Source organism: Chelonia mydas, chromosome 10 (genome assembly GCF_015237465.2).
Source record: "Chelonia mydas isolate rCheMyd1 chromosome 10, rCheMyd1.pri.v2, whole genome shotgun sequence".
Classification (NCBI taxonomy): Eukaryota; Metazoa; Chordata; order Testudines; family Cheloniidae; genus Chelonia; species Chelonia mydas.
Genome location: NC_051250.2, coordinates 58823780 through 58850286, shown reverse-complemented (window position 1 = coordinate 58850286; position 26507 = coordinate 58823780). Strand labels below are relative to the sequence as shown.

At 44.9% G+C, this 26507-nt stretch overlaps 1 protein-coding gene across 1 annotated transcript in view; it reads right to left on the bottom strand.

The window, feature by feature from the left end:
* Positions 1 to 26507, bottom strand: part of RFX7 (regulatory factor X7) — a 119017-nt gene that overhangs the window by 14028 nt on the left and 78482 nt on the right. The window contains exons 5-7 of the mRNA XM_027818797.3: positions 14823 to 14939; positions 11244 to 11328; positions 10294 to 10501 (exon numbers count right to left, since the gene is read on the bottom strand). Coding sequence (XP_027674598.2) covers positions 10294 to 10501; positions 11244 to 11328; positions 14823 to 14939 — 410 coding nt within the window. The remainder of the gene's footprint in view (positions 1 to 10293; positions 10502 to 11243; positions 11329 to 14822; positions 14940 to 26507) is intronic.

Here is a 26507-nt window from a genome sequence, read left to right as displayed (position 1 = left end):
AGAACCACTGCTCTAGACCTTTTGCACACTGCTCAATTTCTCTTTCAAACACTTTATCCTGCAATTTGCCTGTGACATATACTCTGTTGGGTGGACTGTATCCTGGTCTTAATGACTGAACCATATTGATGAAGTGTGGGTTCTCAATCATATGGAAAGGAGAGTTTGTTGCATAAACAAACGGGGCAATTTTTTCATCAATTACCTCTTTTTGTAATCTGCTGGTTCTTATCACAAACTTATCTATGGTTGTTTCTGGATGATGGAGATTTTTTTTCTTTTTGCTACAGGTGATATACTATGGCTATGTGACATACATGATGAGACTGAAACACTATCATTGGCAGATAACTCTGAAACTATAGAAAATGATGGTGATCTTGAAGGTAGATAGTCTTCAGAATCCTGTATGTTGAGGATGGATTCTCCTAAACAAAATAAGTCAATGCAGTTATTTAATTATTACCACCACACTGCTCATTTAGTATTACTCACTGAATTCACTGACACTCAGTACTACTTTAAAGGTGAAATTGTAAAAGGAGAAAGATCTGCCTATTTCAGCTACTTATTTTTTATCACAACTGTATCTAAAATGATAGTACCATAGAGTAACACCTATATTTTTTGCTCAAACATGAGAATTCAAGAATAGTCCAGAAGGAAGACAGGCAGTCCTTAAGAAAAAGTATGAAATAAAAAAGTTACCAACCTGACTATCCTGCATGTTCAGACATGCTCCTTTCATCATCTTCAGTGCAGCTTCCTCCTGAGAAGTAACACTTCTCATGACGTTGTTTCATTCGGGCAACCAGGCCTTGCATTTCTTTGTTGCACTGTTTGCATTTTGCCCGCTTGCCTGTCTTACCCACAGGTAGAGGAACTTCATTAAAATATTCCCAAACTCGATCTCTTTTACGGCCTGCTGCCATTATAGGTTTTCCCTTCTAGTGAGAGAATGGTATGGTAAATCTCAAATCAATGAAGGCTACACTCAGAAAGACCTCAAGACTTCTGGAATATGCTGCTCAAACAGTTTCACTTTTGTTTCTACTGCCTGTCCCTCCCTTCTCACATTTATCTCCAGACTTCTTCTTCTTGTCCAAATCTATTCCGCCCCCAAAAATCTTCTAGTCATTGAACTTTTTGAAACTTTGCACTTTTAGAGAGAGGTAAGGGATTGACTCTGTGTACACAAATTTGCAGAGGGACAATAGGGTTGCGGTCTGTTATTTCTCATCTCTATATATTATTTATTTAAAAATATTTTTGCTCTTAACAAGCATGTTATCTCTGGAGACACAAATCCACAGTTTGAGAACTGCAAAACTAAGCATCTCTGATGGTATCTTCTAGACTGAGCACTGAGTCCCATTGGGTAGATAGAAAGATTAACCTAAATAATCTATATAGAAGTCCCTGGAACCTCATAAGATTGGGTCCCTAATCCATGAACTATTGGAACTCATTGACAAAACTTTTCTTAAACATTACATGAATATATTGTCTCATACTATAGAATTAAAATTTATAATCCCTATTCCATGAGGAGATATCTTTGAGCTATAATGTATCTTAATTAAAACTATCTTTAGATAAGTTTTTTCCTCAAAATCTGATTTAAATACAAAAATCCGTTAAAAATTTTTTTTTTAAAAAAAATCATTGATTTTTATCCACCATCTCAAGTGTTTTGAGAACCCGTCTGGGGCTAGTCTGGAAGGGATAGTCAATTCACCATCCAAGTGCTGATATGCAGCAGGGTGTACTGATGTCAATCAAACTGATTTAATGTAATCTTAATTTAAATCAGCAACCAGGAAACCTTTATTGGTTGTAATCTTGTTTTGCATTTGTACTTTTTAGTTATTTTTCTACAAAAAAGGTTGATTCCCCTTGGTTGGTATAACCATTAACATTGATGTGCAACCAAATATAGCCTTTACACTAAATTTGCACATACACATTTATTTAAGCAATCATATGCCTCAACATACATTTATTCAGATTCTTTTTACTTTTTTTTGTTAGAGCAGCTGAGCAGCGGGGGACAGCAGAGCAGCAAACAGCAGGAATTTGCCTGGGATCTGTGTTGGTGAGTGTGTGTTTGGTGAGAGGATCGGAGTGTTTGTAGTGAGGGCAGCTTGAAAGTTTGAGCGAGTGCTTGATTGGTTGGCTGAAAAGGGCGGGAGTTGGGAGTGTTTTGTTTCAGGTGAGCCTGGCTGTTTAAAAAAGCTGGCGCTCCGCAAACCAGCTGAGTGGCGGGGAACCAGTTGAGCAGCGGGGGACAGCAGAGCAGCAAACAGCAGGAGTTTGCCTGGGATCTGTGTTGGTGAGTATCTGGGTATCTGAGTGTGTGTTTGGTGAGAGGATCGGAGTGTTTGTAGTGAGGGCAGCTTGAAAGTTTGAGCGAGTGCTTGATTGGTTGGCTGAAAAGGGCGGGAGTTGGGAGTGTTTTGTTTCAGGTGAGCCTGGCTGTCTAAAAAAAGCCGGCGGCTCCGCGAACCAGCTGAGCGGCGGGGGACAGCAGAGCAGCAAACAGCAGGAGTTTGCCTGGGAGTTCGCCTGGGGTGAGCCCACTGAGGCTTACACCTTAACTACTTCTCTGAGTAATTACTGCATCTCCTGAGGAAGCTCGTAGTAGGAAGGTAATATGGATGGGGAGTGTTCAGCTGTTGTGACCTGCACTGGATGTGCCATGTTTGTCTTTCTTCCACAAGACAGAAGCGATTTTGTGTGTACAAAGTGCAAGCTGGTCTCCATATTGGAAGAGAAGGTTCAAGGTCTGGAGCAACAGGTATCGACCCTGCGTTGCATAAGAGAAACTGAAGATTTCCTGGACAGACGTCAGGATATGCTTCTACGAGCACAAGGTTCTGAAGATTCAGAGCAGGCTGCGCAGCGGGGACAGGAGGACGGTGATGAAATTTGGCAACGTGACCTCCAGAAGAAGAAGGGGGAACGTCCATGTACCAGCAACGCAGATACAGGTAAGTAACCGTTTTCATGTTCTCTCCACAGGTACCATTGCGGGGAGTGGCCCAGATGATACGTCTGGGGGAAGGGAGCAGAAGGAGACTCCACCAGTTGAAAGGCATGAGATGCACTGTCCTAAGGTTGGGGGTTCCACGACCACCACTCCCAAGAGAAGGAGGCGGGTGGTGGTGGTCGGGGACTCTCTCCTCAGGGGGACTGAGTCATCTATCTGCCGCCCTGACCGGGAAAACAGAGAAGTGTGCTGCTTGCAAGGGCTAAGATTCATGATGTGATGGAGAGTCTGCCGAGACTCATCAAGCCCTCAGACCACTACCCTTTCCTGCTTTTCCACGTGGGCACCAATGATACTGCCAAGAATGACCTTGAGCGGATCACTGCAGACTACGTGGCTCTGGGAAGGAGGATAAAGGAGTATGAGGCGCAAGTGGTGTTCTCGTCCATCCTCCCCGTGGAAGGAAAAGGCCGGGGTAGGGATCGTCGAATCGTGGAAGTCAATGAATGGCTACGCAGGTGGTGTCAGAGAGAAGGCTTTGGATTCTTCGACCATGGCATGGTGTTCTAAGAAGGAGGAGTGCTAGGCAGAGACAGGTTCCACCTAACGAAGAGAGGGAAGAGCATCTTCGCGAGCAGGCTGGCTAACCTAGTGAGGAGGGCTTTAAACTAGGTTCACCAGGGGAAGGAGACCAAAGCCCTGAGGTAGGTGGGGAAGCGGGATACCAGGAGGAAGCACGAGCAGAAGCGTGTGAGAGGGGAGGGCTCCTGCCTCAGACTGAGAACGAGGGGCGATCAGCGGGTTATCTCAAGTGCCTATATACAAATGCACAAAGCCTGGGAAACAAGCAGGGAGAACTGGAGGTCCTGGCAGTCAGGGAATTATGATGTGATTGGAATAACAGACACTTGGTGGGATAACTCGCATGACTGGAGTACTGTCATGGATGGGTATAAACTGTTTAGGAAGGACAGGGAGGCCAGAAAAGGTGGGGGAGTTGCACTGTATGTAAGGGAGTAGTATGACTGCTCAGAGCTCAAGTATGAAACTGCAGAAAAACCTGAGAGTCTCTGGATTAAGTTTAGAAGCGTGAGCAACAAGGGTGATGTCGTGGTGGGAGTCTGCTATAGACCACCGGACCAGGGGGATGACGTGGACGAGGCTTTCTTCCAGCAACTCGCAGAAGCTACTAGATCGCACGCCCTGGTTCTCATGGGCGACTTCAATCATCCTGATATCTGCTGGGAGAGCAATACAGCGGTGCACAGACAATCCAGGAAGTTTTTGGAAAGTGTAGGGGACAATTTCCTGGTGCAAGTGCTGGAGGAACCAACTAGGGGCAGAGCTCTTGACCTGCTGCTCACAAACCGGGAAGAATTAGTAGGGGAAGCAAAAGTGGATGGGAACCTGGGAGGCAGTGACCATGAGACGGTCGAGTTCAGGATCCTGACACAAGGAAGAAAGGAAAGCAGCAGAATACGGATCCTGGACTTCAGAAAACCAGACTTTGACTCCCTCCGGGAACTGATGGGCAGGATCCCCTGGGAGAATAACATGAGGGGGAAAGGAGTCCAGGAGAGCTGGCTGTATTTTAAACAATCCTTATTGTGGTTACAGGGACAAACCATCCCGATGTGTAGAAAGAACAGTAAATATGGCAGGCGACCAGCTTGGCTTAACAGTGAAATCCTTGCTGATCTTAAACACAAAAAAGAGGCTTACAAGAAGTGGAAGATTGGACAAATGACCAGGGATGAGTATATAAATATTGCTCGGGCATGTATGAATGAAATCAGGAAGGCTAAATCACACCTGGAGTTGCAGCTAGCGAGGGATGTTAAGAGTAACAAGAAGGGTTTCTTCAGGTATGTTGGCAACAAGAAGAAAGCCAAGGAAAGTGTGGGCCCCTTACTGAATGAGGGAAGCAACCTAGTGACAGAGGATGTGGAAAAAGCTAATGTACTCAATGCTTTTTTTGCCTCTGTCTTCACGAACAAGGTCAGCTCCCAGACTGCTGCACTGGGCAGCACAGCATGGGGAGGAGGTGGCCAGCCCTCTGTGAAGGAAGAAGTGGTTCGGGACTATTTAGAAAAACTGGACGTGCACAAGTCCATGGGGCCGGATGCGTTGCATCCGAGAGTGCTAAAGGAATTGGCGGATGTGATTGCAGAGGCATTGGCCATTATCTTTGAAAACTCATGGCAATCGGGGGAAGTCCCGGAAGACTGGAAAAAGGCTAATGTAGTGCCAATCTTTAAAAAAGGGAAGAAGGAGGATCCTGGGAACTACAGGCCGGTCAGCCTCACCTCAGTCCCTGGAAAAATCATGGAGCATGTCCTCAAGGAATCAATTCTGAAGCACTTAGAGGAGAGGAAAGTGATCAGGAACAGTCAGCATGGATTCACCAAGGGAAAGTCATGCCTGACTAATCTAATTGCCTTCTATGATGAGATAACTGGTTCTGTGGATGAAGGGAAAGCAGTGGACGTGTTATTCCTCGACTTTAGCAAAGCTTTTGACACGGTCTCCCACAGTATTCTTGTCAGCAAGTTAAAGAAGTATGGGCTGGATGGATGCACTACAAGGTGGGTAGAAAGTTGGCTAGATTGTCGGGCTCAACGGGTAGTGATCAATGGCTCCATGTCTAGTTGGCAGCTGGTATCTAGCGGAGTGCCCCAAGGGTCGGTCCTGGGGCCGGTTTTGTTCAATATCTTCATTAATGATCTGGAGGATGGTGTGGATTGCACCCTCAGCAAGTTTGCGGATGACACTAAACTGGGAGGAGTGGTAGATACGCTGGAGGGTAGGGATAGGATACAGAGTGACCTAGACAAATCAGAGGATTGGGCCAAAAGAAATCTGATGAGGTTCAACAAGGACAAGTGCAGAGTCCTGCACTTAGGACGGAAGAATCCAATGCACCGCTACAGACTAGGGACCGAATGGCTAGGCAGCAGTTCTGCAGAAAAGGACCTAGGGGTGACAGTGGACGAGAAGCTGGATATGAGTCAACAGTGTGCCCTTGTCGCCAAGAAGGCCAATGGCATTTTGGGGTGTATAAGTAGGGGCATTGCCAGCAGATCGAGGGATGTGATCGTTCCCCTCTATTCAACATTGGTGAGGCCTCATCTGGAGTACTGTGTCCAGTTTTGGGCCCCACACTACAAGAAGGATGTGGAGAAATTGGAAGGGCAACAAAAATGATTACGTTCTGGAACACATGACTTATGAGGAGAGGCTGAGGGAACTGGGATTATTTAGTCTATGGAAGAGAAGAACGAGGGGGGATTTTATAGCTGCTTTTAACTACCTGAAAGGTGGATCCAAAGAGGATGGATCTAGACTATTCTCAGTGATAGCAGATGACAGGACAAGGAGTAATGGTCTCAAGTTGCAGTGGGGGAGATTTAGGTTGGATATTAGGAAAAACTTTTTCACTAGGAGGGTGGTGAAACACTGGAATGCGTTACCTAGGGAGGTGGTGGAATCCCCTTCCTTAGAAGTTTTTAAGGCCAGGCTTGACATAGCCCTGGCTGGGATGATTTAGTTGGGATTGGTCCTGCTCTGGGCAGGGGGCTGGACTAGATGACCTCCAGAGGTCCCTTCCAACTCTGATATTCTATGATTCTAATTAAGCATTTCTTATTTACTAGATAATAACTTTATACTCAGAATTGGTTTTAAACTGCATTTGGATGGAAGCTGGAATTCAATGAAAAATGTACAAAACCAGCATTTTTAAATGGTATTTATTAGTAAAATTATATTACCTTAAGTGCTGGATACATAAGAAAAAAAGTTAAGTTCATCAAAACATGTTTTGCATTTAAAACTAACTGATTTATTAAACAAAGGAAATATTAACTGTCGAGTTAATGAATTGTTTCTGGTCACCAGGGGTCAGATTTTTAAAAGTATTTAGGTGCCTAAAGATACAGATGGGTGTCTATGGCCTAACTAACTTTGAAAATTTAGCCCCATTTCCTTCAAGTTTTTAGAATTAGTAGATTTCATTCTGGTTTTTAGTCATAATCTGAAAGTGGAACACAACTTTTTCAACTCCCAATTGGTTTCTCAAATTTGAATGAACTAGACCAAATGAAGAAAATATTCTCTGTGCACCTACTATTTAAATGAAATCAAAAGTAATTAAGTCAAAAGCTTTTTTATACAACAGAAACTGAAAATACTTACATTTGGAAAAATGTAAGTAACATTTGCTCCACTGTAAGACTGAAAATAACAGATACTTAATGCAATGCATGACATTGTAACCTATTTATAAAGCTTGCGTTGACCTCAATAAACATGTTTTCCCCCCGATTCTGTATAAAATAAAAAAAGCAGCACCCTTTAATTCATCTGAGGAAGATTCACTGATGCAACTTTTTATTTATTTAAATTATTTTAATATATAATAGTAAATGTAGGCTTAACACAGATTATCATGATTTCATATGCAACTTTTAACATTTTACATTTTAAAGGAAAAATGTATTTAGTTTAAATTGAAAAATCCTTTTAAAAAATCCATAATCGATTTGATATGCATTCTCCCTATATGTTGCTTTCAAAGAGCCACCTGTATTCAGGAAATTCTCCTGTACAGAAAGGGAACAGACGTTCTTTAATTCTACATACAAACTCTGCAAACACCTGTGAAGTGGATGCCAACTTGAATGGCCACGCTGAACTAGAGTGCTATATCCTGACTGTAAAATGCCTCAATCAGGGGATTTACCCCCTCTCTCCATGAGATTGTGAATTCATAACCAGTTTCTGGAGACTGGGGAAATGTATTTGAGAGAGGCCACCCTGAATTCTTTTAGTAACAATTAATGTAGCCAAATATTCCTCACTTCATCTCCTTTACTGTTCAGATGCTTGTGACATCTGTATCCTTATGTTCACCCTTTTTACAAGACTATGATGAATTTTGTACAAAGTATGCTATGTGAGGTATCATTTGAAAACATAATCTGCTGAACGTTGTCCTGGTAAAATATTTTCCTACATTGCATGTAAAGTTAAAAAATTCTACTGTATAATACATGTTCCAAGTCTAGGGAAACCGCTTCAAACTAATTCTCCAGAGACAAAAGGCTAGCCAGGCGTCAGCATAATCAAATGGACTATCACCTGGTTAAGCAGCCATTCTTCGCAAGAAGGCTGTGAGAGAGAAATTTACATGTTGGCAAAGAAACAGCTGGAAGTTCCCGTCCCACAGACTCTCTGTCACCTGAACCCCAGCAGAAGATAATTCTCAATTAAGAGAATTGTTATAAAAAAAGGGGACCAAATTCCTCAGATTATCTCTCCTCCCTTTCTTGCTGCCCACAACATCTACAATGCCTGAAAGAGAAGGAAAGGAGCATTGGATTGGGGGAGAGTTTCTGGCTGAAAGGCATCCAGCCAGTAAAAGTGCAAAATCATGTGGTGAGAGAGACATTTTACTTGAAATTAACTTTAGCTTGTTAAGTTAGATATTAGTTGCGTTTAACCTCTTATTTTCTTGTAACCAAATTCTGATTTTTATGCCTCATTACTTGTAAACACTTAAAATCTGTTTTTCTGTAGTTAATAAATTTGTTTTATTGTTTTATCTAAGCCAGTGTGTTTGGATTGAAGTGTTTGGGGAATAAGGTTGCCAGGTGTCCAGTTGATTGAAAAGGGGACCTGGCAGTGTGTGGTCAGATGTACTGACTGGACACTAAAAGTCCAGTTATTGTGGGCGGAGAAGGAAGGATGCGCGGGTCATCAACACATGCTAGCCGCTGCTCAGCTGGGGCCACCTCCTACCTGCATCTTGTGGGCAGGCAGGCAGGCAGGCCCCGCATCAGGCTGCAGCTCCAGAGCAGAAGGAGCCCAGCTCGGGGGGGGGGGGAAGGGGGGGCAGGGAGGGAGGTGAAGATGATCCAGCTACAAAGAAGGGGGAGGGTGAAGAGCAGCAAGCAATGGGGGGCGGGGCCTCAAGGGAAGAGGCAGAGCAAGGGTGGGGCCTTGGGGGAAGAGGTGAAGCAGATGGCAGGGCTGGGGGGGGTCCGGTTGTCAGCAATTAGAAAGTTGGCAACCCTATTGGGGAACTCTCTTTGAGATGAGAAGATTTGTGCCTATCATTTTCTATTAATAAAATGATGGACTTTCTATGAGCTTGCATTGTTAAGGAGGGTACTGGGCAATACAAGATGCACATTTTTGGGGACAAGTCTGGGACTGGGAATTTGCTGGTGTTGCTCTGTAATATAATTCAGGAGTGGCTGGCTAGAACACTCATACAGTATATGAGCAATTTACATGCTGGAGGCTGCGTGCGGGCAAACCAGGAGTGGTTGCTCTCACAGTGAACCAGTCTAAAAGGCACCCCAGGTCGAAGAATTGAGGGGGAAAGCTGTCCATCACTCCAGATTGTACCATGTGTACTGTCACAATTAACATTAATGTAGCCAAATATTCCTCCCTTCACCTCCTTTCTCTACTGTTCAGATGCTTACTGGATTTCAGAGTAGTAGTTCTTTTGGAGCAGCAATCGGGGTTCCACAGTCCCCATGAAATAATCCCAGTGAATGTAAACCATAGTTTATGTAAAGGCTTCTCTCTCTTCCCAGGCAGAAAACTGCTCCAACCAGATGTGACAATATTTTACTCAACATCTCCACTCCCTTTCCTTACAACTAACAAACATAAAAATCTCAACTGCAGCAAAAATAGTCATAGTAACTTTCTCCTCTTATAGCACTGGTGAAAGGAGCCATTGTAACAGCCTGGGAAACTAAAGTCACAGAAGAGGCACAACACAGGCAATAGCAATTCAAGCTTCCCCTTTCCAGCCCTCCAAGTCCACTGCAGGGCTTTGCAACTTCAATCCCTAGGCCTCCATGCTCAGCCAGCCAACAAGGGAACCAACCAAGTCAGCAATTTAGACTCTGATTCAGTCAAAGCACTTTAATATTTGTTTAAATCCATCCCTATTCAGGACATGCATAAGGTATGGGGGCTTTCTGGAACCAGGGTGTTAGTGAAGTGGATGCTTACTCGTTACGGACTGGACTCACACTACTAACTCATTTCACCTAATGATCATCAGACTAACGTATCTTTCAGTCACTCCTCAACTGGGCCACATTCCAACGTGTGACAGAGATGGCAAATTCTGTATCCAACTGCTAGTCCTTCTGGATCACCCAGTCTCCCCAGTTCTCCCTATTTAAATTTAAAAAGTCATCATTACACAAAATGCATTAATTTTCTTCTAAAATAAGAGATCACCCATCCCAGAGGTTCAGAAATAAGAGTTAACCCATTACCTGCTGGCGCTCCTGCCATTACAGTTAAAGCTGCCATTGATTTGGTGCCGATGTAGTGACTTTTGACAAGGAAACGAGCTAAATCCAAGACTGAATCAAATGGCTGGCTTAGGACTTTCTGGGCCCATTCGCACACAAGTCGACAGGCGGCTGACACAACTTCCTCATCAGCACTTTGTAGTTGCCCTGATGGATCTGACCCTTCCAACTAATGCAAAGAAAAAGCAAAGCTCAGTTATTAAAAAGCAATGAGAACCCTAGAGCAAATGATGATACAGCAATGGTACGCATTTACTTAATTAAAAAAAATCTATACATTCTACATCTAGATCAGTATTATCCAAGATGAAACACATCAATATTTTCCTACCACTTGTGCACAAGCAGAGACATGATGTTACGTTACTATTGCCGTTCTGGAAGAATACTGCATGAGTAATTCCAGTGCTTTCACTACCCACAATCCAATGCCCCTGGCATGAAAAGCCAAACTAAAATTAGCAAAGCATTTTTAATGTTTTGCTAGTTTTCTTCTGAGCCTACCAATTTAGCATGCCACCTGTTATCTGGAAGATGTTTACGTCATTGTGACTCCTGCTCCCTTTCTAACACTGATCGTTTGGGTTTTTTATAGCAAAAATACACAGAGAATTATGAATTTAACAAATAATAATTTGTAGGTGGTGACACTGTGAAGAGCTGCTAAATCAGATCATCATTTTTATTAATAGCATTCCAATTGTTACTTAAGTTTAAAGCAAATCCAGCTAGGCTTGTTTTGGGATATGAGAGTTTTGTAAAAAAAAAAATCTTATATATATATATTTTTAAACTGCACAGCTCTTTAGCTGTATACTTCTTATGAAATGTTTTTTGTTTCAATAATGTTAAATATTAAAAGAAAATATGGTAAAAGTTAGTTTGTACAAATACATATGTAGATACTGTACCCCATCTCCAGTTTTATGGAAGCCAAGGTTGGGCAGTGTTGGCATATGCACAAAAGCTTTCTTCCTCAGTCCACTGTAGCAATATGTGATCATAAATTAAGGTTTAAATATTCTCTGCTCCTTGGTTTGTAACAAAATGACAAATGTTTTCAAACACTCTTCTGCTTTCCAAATATGGACTTTATAAGCAAAAGGCCCCACACTTGTTGGCATTACATTAAAAAATCCTTTACATTAAGCCAGTAATCAAAACAGCGTAAATGATGGACCCCAGTCCTGCACTGTCATCCGCATGGGTAGAGTCTTGTACCCCCCTGGAGTCCAAATGAAGTCAGTGGGGTTCCATGTGAGCACAGCAGTCTGCCTAAATGGTGTCATTTGCAGGCCCTTGGTACGTTTCATGGATTTAAAGGCCAAAGAGGATCATTAGATCATGTAGTTTGACCTCCTGCATCACACAGGCCAAACAATTTCAGCCAGTTACTCCTGTATTGAGCCCAAGTACTTGTGTTTGGGTACCCAGTAAGGTATCCAATCTGAATTTCAAGACCTCAAGAGATGCAGAATTCACCACTTCCCTGGATAGGTGGTCCCAATGGTTAATCATTACCCTCCTTGTTAAAAATGTGTGTCTTATTTCTAATTTGAATTTGCCTGGTTTTGACTTCCAGCCATTGGTTCTTTTTATGCCTCTCTCTGGTAGATTAACACCCCTTTACAAGATAAGGCCATATTTTAATCATCCTGACTTGATAAGAGAACGATTTTTTTTATTCGTAATTTTCCGATTTCCTATTACATGAAGCACTGACTCTCTAAACTAGAGGGCATATATAGTTAACTGCTACCAACTAAGCACTGAAGTCTTTCCTTAAACAGATTCCAAGGCCAGAAGGGTCCAGTGTGGTAATCTAGTCCAGTGTTTTTCAAAGTTTGGGTCACGTCCCAGTACTGGGTTGCAGCATGTAAGGCACTGGGTCGCCTTGCTCAGCACTCAGGGATCCTAGCGGCTCAGGTCAGCACTGTCAACCGGGTCGTTAAAAGTCCCATCAGCGGTGCTGCCCAGCTAAGGCAGGCTAGTACCTACCTGTCGCAACACCGCGTGTGCCCCGGAAGCAGCCAGCAGTGGGTCTGGCTTCTAGGCAGGGGGGCCACAGGGCTCAGAACGCTGCTCCCGCCCTGATTCCAGGCCAATGGGAGCCTGGGGGGTGGGGGCGGTGTCTGCGGGTGAGAACCGTGTGGAGCTGCTTGCACACCACCGCCTAGGAGCCGGACCTGCTGCTGGCCACTTCCGGGGAGCAGTGTGGTCCACGGTCCCAGGACTGGCGGGAAGCCTGCTCTGCACCCTGGCTGCCGGAGGGAAGTCCGCACCCCAACCTCCTGCTCCAGCCCTTAGCCCCCCCACACCTGGAACCCCTTCCTGCACCTCAAGCCCCTCATCCCTGCCCCCACCGCAGAGCCTGCACCCCCAGCCCAGAGCCCTGACCTCCTCCTGCACCCCAATCCCCTGCCCCAGCCCTGACCGCCCCCAACCAGAACCCCTTCCTGCACCCCAAACCCCTCATCCCAGGCCCCACCCCAGAGCCCTGACCCCCTCCTACACCCCAACCCCTTGCCCCAGCCCAGACACCCTCCCATACCCAGAACCCCTCATTCCTGGCCCCACCCCTCAGTCCTCACCCCCACAGCCCAACCCTCTGCCCCAGCCCTGAGACCCTCCCATACCCCAAACCCCTCATCCCCAGCTCCGTTGGGTGACAGGCATCAACAATTTTCTTCAACTGGGTCCCCAGAAAAAAAGTTTGAAAACCACTGATCTACTCTGACCTGCTGTATAGCACAGGCCCTCAACCTTCTGCAAAATAATTCCTAGAGCAGATCTTGTAGAAAAACATACAAACTTGACTTAAAAATTGTCAGTGATGGAGAATCCACCATGACCCTTAGTAAATTGTTCCAATGGTTAATTACTCTCACCATTAAAAATTAAAATGTGTGTTTAAATGAGTGTTCAGGGGCTGGATAGAATTGTCCTGTATGCAACACATGCCTTGCATACACAGACAATATGGCAGTACCATCCAGTGTTTCAAGTCGTACAGACCTTAGAGGACAAGAGTCAATCTGTGGTGACAGAAAACTGTAGATCACCAGTGAGGAATGTGAAATGTGATACCCTCCCAGAGATCTATCTCCCATGTGCCTCAACATTTATGAGGCCTTCTCATGATCTCATTTCTAAAGACATGGGCATGCAAATTATACAGTTACATATCTATTGCCCCCTGGAGTCTGAATGCTCAATCTTAGATGTGGAAGAATGATTGGCTGATTTTGCCAGCTGGATGCATCAGAGCCACCCCCTCTTTATTTGAGGTGACCAGCACATCTTTCATCATATGTAAAGATACATAATACACAGACTGATCCTCAGCTTTAGGAAGACAAAATTCTTCCTGACAGATACAAGTTCTCACTGCCTTCATGTCTCTGCTTACTGAGTGGACTTGTTCAGAGGTAATGTGCAAGATTAAGTAACTTGATGTAGTTTTCAACCAGTTTTTCCAGGAACACCTTACCTTGTTAGAGATGGAATAGAGGTGTTTCAGTTACACAACCTATACATGCTGCTCCTTTACTTATGTGAGACAAACTCAGAACACCAACACACGTCCTCATGGCCTTTAGGTTTAATACTGCAATTCCTTCCTGGCAGGGCTTTTTCACTGCTTGCTCATGATGATAATGCAGCACGTTTCCTCACTGGCTAGAGCAAACTTTTTCATATTATGCTTGACCTGAGTTCTTCACATTGGCTGCCTATTAAGTGATGGGATGACATAAGGTTGGGCCTATTGGCTTTTTTAATGCCTTTACCTGTGCATAGCCCTGTCTATAGTAGAGATACCTATTTGTGCTCTGACATCATCCTTTCAGGTATCCCAAGTTACATCTTAGGTCACCAGTTAATTGTGTTATTGCTTTCGTGGATTCTTGCATGTGGAACGCCTTCCTCACTGACATCCAGTTCATTCCTCTCCTCTTTTAAGCAACAATTAACCTTTCTTTCCCCCTACCAGAAAAACAGTGCTCTGTAGCCTGAGCACTTCTTTGGGGTGAGAGGTGGCAATTTTAAACAACAATTTAATATGGCTTAAGAGGCATCAATGGCTTCATCTTAATTTCTCACATTACTGATCTGGTACAGGACAAGGAAGTTAAGATCATAATTCTCCTTACTTGTGTTATTACAGCATAAAGGGTATTGCATGGATCTAATGCACGTTGTTTTATCTAAGACCCTTCTTTTTATTTTTCAAGGTAAATAACTACAGGAACAACTAAACATTTAGAATCAGATGAACTCAAACAGACACAAAATTTCTGAAGACTCGTCTTACATCTTAACAACAGAAGATTAACAAATTTCCAAGTATTCTACAAAGCACTTTGGGGAAATTGTTTTCATTTCTTGATTTAATTTTACTTCTAAATTTAGCTGGTAGTTGAGCTACAACAACAGATGTTCTTCAAGCAAGCACAGAAGAGATTACTGAAAAGCATTCTAGCAAAGGATATTTTGATTTGCCTCTTGTGCCCAGACGGCGGGCCTTCATATTTGGAAAGACATTTTTCATGATCTTTCCAAAGTCAGCAGCACTTAAAGGATGGTAGCCAAGATTGTCACAATAGCTCCTGAAAGACAGGGAAAGAAAATGTGAATGAAACTCGTATTAATGCAAAAGGCCATCCTACACATTAGACTTCCATCAAAGGCTTCAAAACAAAAAAACAAAAAACCCTCAGACCCATCCATATTTAGAACCACATTTAACATTAATGAATCTATCCACAATGAACTGAATACATTAAAAATGCATAAACAGAGCTGTTAATACTGTCGTTTCTGTCTTGTACTCTTTCAGGTTCAAAGGCGAGTCATGTGGAGATTTAATACACAGTGACATTATCTGGAGAATGGTTAGGATTTGCTGTACAATTTGGTTATTATTTCAACATGTTTCATTACATATATTTAAGACATGGCTTGGATAAAAGAAGAAATCTGACTGGTCAATACATGGGTTAAAATTGCTTGGGTGTAACAAGGTGTGAGGCCATGTATGAATAGTCGAAAAACAGAGGGTGAGAGATTTTGCTTATATGTCAAGAGAGTGGAAGACCCTGCATGTGAAAACTCCAAAAAGGTTAGAACTTAATTTAATAAACTCATCTGGGATATTAGCGCTAATGGGGAATAGCTAATTAGCCACAGAGCCCTGTAGGAGTTTGTCTTCACACAAACTTGCCCTGGTTTAATTAAGCCAGTTTAGTTAAACTGGTGCAAACCCCTGTGTGGACACACTTCTATAAGTTTAAAACTGGTTGTATGGGTTTGGCAGGCCCCTGTTAATCCAGGGCTGGTCTACATAGAGTTTTTGTACTGTAACAATTATTGGTTTAGAAAAAGATAGCAGTGCAATCCCATAATGTGACCTAGTGATACTGGTTCAACGATGCTTATATCTGTATAGAATATTCCTGTACATTTAGGGAAATAAGCTATACTGATTGCAGCATGGTTGTATCTTTTCCCCATTCCTCCAATACTCAGAAAACAGCAGAAGGAATTTTGCTCTAACATCCATTCCTCTCCCCGCAAAAATGTGACCTTGAACAAGAACAAGAGAACAAGAATGGATCATTTCAATCTAAAATGTGAATGTTCTGGAAAATAAGAAGCATGTTAAAGCAGGAAATAATGGAAGCTGTTTTGGAACCACACCCACACAGTAAGTTCTTAAATCATAATGTCGAAATCTGTATGTACTTATACAGAACCTTTTCACAAACCACAGTGCCTGGTATTCTAACTAAACAGCACAAAGCACATGTAGGCTAGCAAAATTCAGCTTTTATGAATGTAACAAAAAGCTTTCTAGTTGAAAATACACAGAGAAAGCACAATGATTCTATAGATTAGAGAAACTAACTTACAGATGCTACAGCACTCCAGAAACTGGAGTTTCATTCCCAGTACCACCTGCTACAGCAAGAATAACAATGGCACTAAATAGCAGTGATTTTCTGTATATCAATATGCCAACCAAAGGCTCCCTTCTGAAATCATGACTAATGTGGATGATTGAAGAGGTGTTGGGATACAAGCAAACCATATTTTCACTGTCAATATAACAAGGTGGCCTGCTCCTTTAAGGACCAGGAGGCCTGGGCCACTCAGATCTGTTGAATTTATGAGACCCAAATGGGAAGGGATCAAGTGAGCCCTGAAAAGGGCTGAGAGAGCTCAGCAGAGAGGGAGTAACAGGAGATATGAGAGGAGGCAGGCCTCTGGGAGCTGCAGCACAGAGTGGGTTGAGGAACTGTTTTTGTGTCTGTTATTTTGCGTAAGTTAGAAGTATGGAGAACAAAATGGTGTCTGTAAAAAGTTCTTCCTGGTCTAGGGGGGAGGACCAGCACCTTACACATGGGGGAGAATGCAGGCAGGTGATCAGTCCATAGAACTGAGAGGAAACATGTAAAGCAGCCCTACGACAGTCAAGGTCCCACGTATTACTGAACAAATATCTGATATTCATGTTTTTCATCATTATCATTATGAGATCAGAGAGTATACAGGATTGGTAGATAATGACCTCCATTTCCATGAGTGGAGGGTACCCAGATCCAGTAATCTGCCCTGGGAGATACAAAGGGAGAAAGGAGTACCAAAAGCATTAACCCCCAGTGAGCTCCTCTGTAGCTGCTGTCAGTCAGCATGACTTAACCCAAGCCATACCGACAAGGGGAGGCAGCCAGCAGAGAAGCTTAGAGGATTCAGTCATCCATCTGGAAGCCTCTGCCGCCACACAACTGAGACGTCTCTCACCAGAGGATCTCCATTTCCCCTTCTACACTCCCCCAAAGTGATGGGATGATTGCAGTAAAATTCAGAGAGCTCAGCCTTGCAGGATTTGCTGGCCCCTCTAGCAGGTTTCTCTTGGGACAAGACCATCTCATGCTTTTTGCTTTATTTAGGTGAAAGAGAATGGTGGAAACATAAAAGTCCAGGGTGCTGGGAGTCCAAGAAAATTCTTGTGACTACTCAAAAGCCTGGTCTACACTACAAACTTAGGCTGACATACGTTGCCTTCTGACAACTTATTTGTGCATGTGTCTACACTGAAATTTGTCTCCTGCCAGCGTAAGTGGTGACACAGTAACACCACCGTCCCAAATAGCATTGAACCATGCTCAACATACTCTGTCAATGTAGGGCAAATGTAGATGCTGCCTGACCTATGTTGATCCTAACAGTCATCCAGCAGCTGTCCCACAATGCCTGACGCTGACTGCTCTGGTCACAATTGTGACTTCCACTGTCCAGGGTCATAGAGACTGGAAGCCACCCTCCCCCTTGTATACACCTGCATATTTTTGAAATGGCTTTTCCTGATTGCCCAGCTTGGTGAGCACACCTAGCAGCTCTTCTGTGTTGCGGTCAAAAGCTCAATCAATCATGCTGGCTATGCACTCTAGATGTGGTCCTGCCTGGAGTAATGTCAACCAACTGGGACAAAGGCAGTCTAGTATAGTGGTCAGAGCGGGCATCAGGCCAAGTGGTCGGAGCAGGCATCTGTAGTTTGGAGCCAAAGTCCAAGGTCAAATGGGAAGGCAGGAAATGGATACCAAAACCAAGGGTCAAGCCAGAGTCTGGAGCCAGAGCCAAAGGTCAAACTGGAAGGAGGAACTGGAGCAAGCAGGGGAGCAGACAAAGGGGGGAGGGTTCAAGGCTGGGGCAGGACAGAGGCAAGGCTGGGTAGAAGGCAGGAGCTGCAGGAACCATGTAACGAAGGAGCAGAGAGAGTGGTCAGCAGGAGCATGGACAAGCCAGCGAGCTGCTTCTAGTGCTGGCTAGAACCAGCCCGCTGGCCTCTGTAGCCAAACAGATGATGTGGCTAAGTAGGCAGCCTGCTACAGATCATCTGTACTAATGAGGCTGCCCAGAGACTAGCTCTGCTGCAGGCCCTGATTCTTTACAAGCAGACAAGGGACACTGGCTCTCCTGGGCCTCTGAGGAAAAGAGACTGGGCAGACACAGCTATGGACAAGCCATAGAAACATGGACATCTATGAAAAGATTGCGCTGGGGATGCAGGCAAAAGGATATGACTGGGATTAGCAGCAGTGTCACATGAAAGTGAACGAACTGCGTTAGGCATATCACAAGGGCAGGGAGGCTAACACCTGATCTGGTTCCGGGCTGCAGACCTGCTGCTTTTACAAAGAGCTGCATGCCCTGGCAGAGACCTTATCAGAAACCCGCAGACCACTGTGGATATCTTGGAGGGGCTGAAGAGGAGGAGGGATATGCGTCAGGGGGTCCAACTATGCTGCAAGACAATTGATGGGGAGGACATGTGACCTCACTACGTATCTCGTCCTCGGGCCCCGTGCTCTCCTCGCCCTATGTTACCGGGGAGGGCGGTTCTGTCCTCCCACTGTGCCAGCTCCCCCTGAGCACATTCGGCTGCTCTGTCTGGCATCCAGAGCTGGGTGACAGAGCGACTCCCAGATGCTACCTGGTGCAGGGCAGCAACGGCCCGGGAGACTGCCTGGCTGTGGCAGCAGTGGGCTGCCTCCTGCCCAGGCTTGCCGTCCGGGATAGCATCTGAGCAAGTTGGGGGCCCCTCCCCCAGCACGCTCAGGAGTCGGCTCCTGTCCCCAGAAGGTGTGCCTAGGCAGGGGGCGGGCTGGTGCTGCTCTCCTCCCCAGCCAGGCTGCTGGCTCTCTCGCAGCCATTACGCTGGGTGCGCAGCAGTGGCTGGCTGCGAGAGAGCCTGGCTGGGGATGGGGGCTCAGGCTCGCTCAGCCGCTATCCCCGGAAGCCAAGACTGGGTGGGGGGCAGCCTGATGCTGCTGCCGCAGCCAAGTGCTCTCCCAGTCAGCCGGGACACTGCGCTGCACCGGACAGCCTCCCAGGCAGTGGGGCTGGAAGAGGCTCTGTCTCTGTCCCTTCCTCTCCCCGCTCAGACTGGCTGCTGGGGGAGGGAAGGGGGGAGGGGGGCATGTGACCCTTCTTGACTCTCCCACAAGTCGCCTCAGCCCGAGCACGGAAGAGCCCAATCCAGGGGGAAGGAACCTCACGACAGCGTGTGCATGCGTTCTCCCTTAGAATGTTTAAATGTGAAGATAGGGCCTGGCTCACCCTCATAAAACTGGAAGGGACCTCAAGAGGTCATCTAGTCCAGTCCCCTGCATTCAAGGCAGGACTAAGTATTATCTAGATCATCCCTGACAGGTGTTTGTCTAACCTGCTCTTAAAAATCTCCAATGATGGAGATTCCACATCCCTAGGCAATTTATTCCAGTGTTTAACCACCCTGACAGTTAGGAAGTTTTTCCTAATGTCCAACCTAAACCTCCCTTGCTGCAATTTAAGCCCATTGCTTCTTGTCCTATCCTCAGAGGTTAAGAACAACAATTTTTCTCCCTCCTCCTTGTAACAACCTTTTATGTACTTGAAAACTGTTATTATGTCCTCTCTGAGTCTTCTCTTCTCCAGATTAAACAAACCCGTTTTTTTCAATCTTCCCCCATAGGTCATGTTTTCTAGACCTTTAATCGTTTTTGTTGCTCTTCTCTGGACTTTCTTCACATCTTGCCTGAAATGTGGCGCCCAGAACTGGACACAATACTCCAGTTGAGGCCTAATCAGCACTGAGTACAGAGGAAGAATTACTTCTCATGTCTTGCCTATAACACTCCTGCTAATACATCCCAGAATGCTGTTTGCTTTTTTTGCAAAGTGTTACACTGTTGACTCATATTTAGCTTGTGATCCACCATGCCCCCCAGATCCCTTTCCGAAGTACTCCTTCCTAGGCAGTCATTTCCCATTTTGTATGTGTGCAACTGATTGTTCCTTCCTAAGTGGAATACTTTGCATTTGTCCTTATTGAATTTCATCCTATTTACTTCAGACCATTTCTCCAGTTTGTCCAGTTCATTTTGAATTTTTAATCCTGTCTTCTAAAGCACTTGCAACCCCTCCCAGCTTGGTATCATCTGCAAACTTTATAAGTGTACTCTCCATGCGATTATCTAAATCATTGATGAAGATAATGAACAGAATCAGACCCAGAACTGATCCCTGCGGGACCCCACTTGCTATGCCCTTCCAGCATGACTGTGAACCACTGATGATTACTCTCTGGGAACAATTTTCCAACCAGTTATGCACCCACCTTATAGTAACTCCATCTAGGTTGTATTTCCCTACTTTGTTTATGAGAAGGTCATGCGGGACAGTATCAAAAGCCTTACTAAAGTCAAGATATACCATACCTACTGCTTCCCCCCCATCTACAAGGCTTGTTACCCTGTCAAAAAAAGCTATCAGGTTGGTTTGACACAATTTGTTCTTGACAAATACATGCTGACTGTTACTTATCACCTCATTATCTTCTAGGTGTTTGCAAATTGATTTCTTAATTATTTGCTCCATTATCTTCCCAGGTTCAGAAGATAAGGTGACTGGTCTGTAATTCCCCAGATTGTCCTTATTTCCCTTTTTGTAGATTGGCACTAGATTTGCCCTTTTCCAGTCTTTTGGAATCTCTCCCATCTTCCATGATTTCTCAAAGATAATCACTAATGGCTCAGATATCTCCTCAGTCAGTTCCTGTTTTACTTGTACGAAAAGACGTAGAGTTATTATCTGCTCTTCATTCCCCTGTAATGTTAGGCAGTAGGAAGGTGGGGGCATGCAGAGATGTTTGTTTATGTATACAGGGATGTCCTTGTATCCTCCTGAGAGAGCTGGATGTAATTTCCATGGAGATATCTGAAATCCTCTCCTGAAGGTTTTTAGGGGTGGCTTCCTTATTTCTTCCTTCACAGTAGGACACTTTCCCACACCACTCCATGCAGAGCCAGCCTTAGGGAAAATGGCAGTCTGAGCCTAGATGCACTGGGGTTGGGCAAATGGGGGGATAGCTCCCCTTACAGTGACCCCTCCCGCGTGGCTAGGGAGCAATGGGGGCAGGACACTGGGGGCAGGGAAGAGAGGGTGCAGAGCTTCCTGCAGCCAGAGGAGGTTCCCGGAGATAGGTCTGACCTGGCCCCGGAAGCAGCCCATGCAGGGGAAGAGGAAGCCCCATCCCTCCCCAGCCGGGCCAGGATTAAGAGCTGGAGCCCGTCGCATGGTAGGTGCCCCCACCCCTAGCCCTCCCTGGCTCTGGGCCCTGTGCTCAGGAATTAAGGGGGCCTTAGGCTGTTTGTGTGTGTGTTTCGGGGCTGGGGGGGAAAGGTTGACCATGACATCCCTCTGACCACGGCACCCTGGGTGGTCATGCATGTCGCCAACTCCTAAGGCTGGCTATGACTCCGTGAAGATGTTGGATCATATTAAAGAAGTTCTGTATTAAAATCACAAATGAGTTTGACTCCCCCTAGTTTAAATTCCAGGGTATTACTAATTAAGAGGTCTCCTGGTTTTTGGTCTCTTGTTTTTACTGTTTGTCTCCCTGTCTGTGTGAAACTCGCAAGCTGCTAATTGTGTTAGTATATCCTAAGAGGGAATCTGTTCTCAAAGCAATACTTTGTAACAACAACTACTCACACAGAGAGAGAGAGAGAGACTCAAAGCAATACTTTGTAACAACAGAAACACCACACAGAGACTCCCCGCCCTTTTGTTGTATTTATCTTGCTTTGTTAACCATTGTGATTAAAATAGAGATAGAGGATGTATGTGGATGGATGCTTGGTGTGGATAATAAATGATCGGGGAGGTGCCAGTCTAAGAATCCAGTGTCGATCGGCCGAAGAAGGCATCAAGTGGAAACAACCAGAGGACCCCTGGAGGGCAGACTGGAATCCACCCAACAGCCTGAGAACCAAAGAACAAGATAACATCTGGCAGCACAGAACCATCAGGAATGTGCCATCTGCTGATTGATTCAGCAACAGCATGATGAAGCAATTCCCATAGACTGGCAAAGAAATAAATTCCTATAAAAATGGACTCTACAAAGTGAGAACTTTGGGGTCTGATTCTGCAAACCAACTTCCAGGAGCATCAGATGAGCATCTGACAAGGCCCTGCTCCCTCCTCGTGTCCAGGCCACCTGGCCAGTGGCTTGGCATGAGCAACTCTAAGGCTGGTAACCATGATAACAACCTTGCAGAACCTGTGTGTGTGCGTGTGAATGAATGTGTGAATAAATATGAAATTGAATGGAATGTTATAGCTATAACTAACTGCTTACTATGATTCTTTCTGGATTCACAATAAATGTGGCATTTTGCCTTATTCCCTTTAATAAGATCCTGCTGGTTTTTATTTTATTGGTATAACAAAGACTTCAGCAGGCAGCATTGCAACAAACAGGCTAGCAGCATAGGGGTCCGGGCAGCTTTGGGATGTGAGCAGCAGCAGTGGCATCTCTGTTCTCTGAGCCTTTGTGACCCTCAGTCTCTGACAGATGTCAGCTAAAACCACCACTGCCTGTGAAAAATAATGCCAATATTCAGTGACATTGTCCTGTATTCATACCATGGAAACAAGGGCTGGCCTTTTATTGTTGTTTGCAGCCAAACAATTCCTTCCTCATTTCTGCCCACTCTTACCCAATGTGAGCCATACTCACCATGGTTGCAGCTAGAGAGCAGTGCTGTGCAGAGGCACGCCAAAGCTGAAGCATCAATAATGTCTTATTTAAATCTCTTATGGGAATAAGGGAAGGGAGTGTGAAACTTATCTTTTGCCTTCCATTGTGACTGTAAACACAATGTTATGTCTGTTTTATCTGTAGCTGCTCCCTTGAGGCCTTGAGGGGGGCCCCCTCTACACCTATGGAACAGCTGACCCTGATGAGGAGGAGAAAGTAGAGGACAAGGGAGTACATGTTCACTGAGATCCTGCAAGCTAGTGTTGCATCAGACTGTGAGCAGAAGGCCTGGAAAACGAAAGAGTGAACAGAAGAAAGGCCCAGGAGTCCCAGAAGGAAAAGGAGAGGGAGGTGCACCAGGACAGAATGGGGCTTCTCAGACAGCAAACACAAATGCTGCAACTCTTGCTGACTGACAGGTCCAACAGTCACAGGCTTGCCTCCCTTTGAGGTCAACAGAGAACTCCATTTCAGCAGCTCCCTACACTCCACAACATTCTACAGGGCACCACGGGCTGCATCCCTACCCCTACCATGGCACGCTCAGCAACAGTAAGGAAAAGTACAGCTTCACACATGCTGACCTGTGAGAACCGTGGTCAGTGTATGTTTGGCAGAAATCGACACATGTTTTCTACCATTCTAATTTCAAAGTTCTATTCTGTTAATTTATTTTTATAAATAAAATGTATTGTTTTTTAATAGTACATTAATGTTTGGCATTGTTTTTGGTATACAATCATTTTTTGTTTTTTGGAAATAAATTCATCTTTAATACTTGATAACATATACTGCACAATGCCTAGTGCTACTCAAAGTACATATTCCTTGTAATAGAACGAGACCACAGAACTCATATGTTGAGTTAAAAACACAATGTGATCATTACAAATGTACAGTAAACACCACATCATTCATAGGTTCATTAAAAGATGGTGTACATGTATGAATATGGCACTAAGCACTACACAATTCCTAACCACCCCCAAACTTCAAGCCAAGATAGAGCACTGTCCAGCACAGCCCACTGCTGTGTCTGACTGTTAAAGTGCTCCTTCAAGGCCTCATAGCGCCATGTTGAGCTCTTCTACTGACCCTTGTGTCTGCCTGTTAACAGTCAGCAGATAGCTGCTCCACCTCCGTCTTCCACCCTGGCAGCAACTTGTCCCCACCTTTGCCTCACAGATATAATGCAGGACACAACAGGCAGCTATAACCATTGGGATATTTTTCTCACTGAGATCTGATTTAGTGAGTAAACACCCCCATCATCCCTTCAATCTGTCAAAAGCACATTCAGCTTCATTGTGCACCTGCTGAGCCAGTAGCTGAATCTTTCCTTGGAGCTGCCAGCATACAGCTTCATGAGCCAGGGGAGGAAAGGGTAGGCTGGGTCCCCCAAGACCACTACTGGCATTTCAACATTGGCAATGGTAATCCACTGATTGGGAAAAAATTTCCTTGCTTGCGGCTTCCTGATTGAGGATGCAAGTGTCAAACACCTTCACTGACCAGCCCACACTGATGTCAGTGAAGTGTCTCTGGTGATCCACCAACACCTGCATAACAACGGAAAGGTAACCCTTTCTGTTGATGTGCTCTGTGGCAAGGTAGACTGGGGCCAAAAAGGGATATGCATGACATATATCGCCCCACTGCAGTTCAGGAACCCAACAGCTACAAAGCCATCCACAAGGTACTGCACATTGCCCAGAGTTTACAGTCCTACATAGCAGGCTACAATTAATTGCCCTACACACTTGCATGACAACGATCTCTTCTGTGGATTTTCCAACTCCAAAATGGATTTCCCACTGACTGGTAGCAATCTGTGGTTACAAGCTTCCACAGTGCAATCACCACTCATCTGTCAACAGTCAGTACAGCTCTCACTCTGGTGTCCCTGCATGGGAGGGCTGGCGCGAGTTTGGCACAAAAATCCTGGAATGTGGCATCTCTCTCTTCTGAATGTTCTGCAGGTACTTCTCATCCTCCCAAACCTGCATTATGATGTGATCCCACCAGTCAGTGCTTGTTTCTTGGGCCCAAGAGGCATTTCATCATCTGCAGTTGCTCCATGAACGCCATCAACAAATCTGAATTGTTTTTTGCTATGTCCTTCAAAAAAATTGTCATGTCCAGTGTTGTTGAGGTATCTCCTGCTGATCTGCAAATACCAGAGGATTATTGTCTTGTGTTTGCAACGTTCATGACCATACTGCCTAGTTGTGTGGGCTCTATGCTTCTGTGTCAGGGCCAGGAGTGGGTGGCCTGGCCTAGGAGTTAGATGTAAACAGAGTCCAGGAGCCAATTACTAGGAATCAGCCTGGACTGCAACACCAGGAGATCAGAATCAAGAGACAAACCAAAGGGCAGGGATCAAGAGTCTGGCTGAGTCAGGATACGAGGTGGTCAGGTTCAGGTGATGGAACTGTAGGGCAGGCACCAGGAGGTAGTTACCAAGAGTCTGGCTGAGTCAGGACACCAGGATGTAAGGATCAGAAGGCAGAAACAGGAAAACAACAGACCTGTGGTCCATGTCAAGTGAAGCCCAGTTGTACGGATAACTTCCTGTTTCCTCCCCTGGCTTACACAGGAACTGAGGCCCAATCAGGAGTCTTGGAGCTTTCCCAATCAAGAGCATAAGGATAGGGTTTGTGCCCCAGTTACGCTTCATGGTCCGCAGTCCCAGCTGCTGCTTTTGAGCTGCTGGATGGAAGATTGGAACGTGGTGACTCCCAAGACCCAGGTTCATGACCTGTTGGTCTTGACACTCTGACACAGATGCTACAGCGAAAAGTAGGATTGAAAAAAAAAAAAAAAAAAAAGACAGACAGACAACAATTATGGGATAGGTATGGAATTATGGGATTGAGAAAGTTGCATGATGGAAACTTGACCTTTTGCTCCCAGCACCCACTTGTATGACTCACATGTGCCCCGTGATGTATTCAAAAATTCCACAAAAGGCATTGCACCTGAGGGTGGAACATGGCACAGTGGGATACCTACCCATGGTGCACCACACTGTGCATCAATACAAGCTCTCCTTGTGCATCAACACAAGCCAAGCATGCAAGCGCATGAGCGATATTCTAATTGTGGCAGCTTTACACTGACGTAACTTGCGTTGACCAAAGTTTGTAGTGTAGACATGGCTTCAGGAGCAGCTTTACTTTCTGCCGTAAATTGGCTCTGAACAGACCTTTGCCAGTTTCACCTATCCATTTTCAGATGTCACCAGCCTCCGCTGGACTGTGACTTTACTCTAGAGGCTCTCAAAAGGTGGGATAATACAGCTAGCTGATGCCAGTTGTATTCTGGCTTTCAGCTGCTGTACAAAGCATCACCTTTGTAGCATACATCTGGGTGTACTCTACAGTTTCTTTGATGTAGTCAGTGAAAACAGAGTGTGAATATTGAAAATCCTTCTTTGAAGTTGAACAGTACAAGTAAAACCCACTTCAACTAGCAAACACTGGGCTTGGGACCTCATCGCTCACTTCTTTTCAAATGAAAATTTTCACTCTAAGGAGAAAAAGAAAAGAAAAATATGCAACCACCAAGAATAATAGGTCTGTTTCTATAA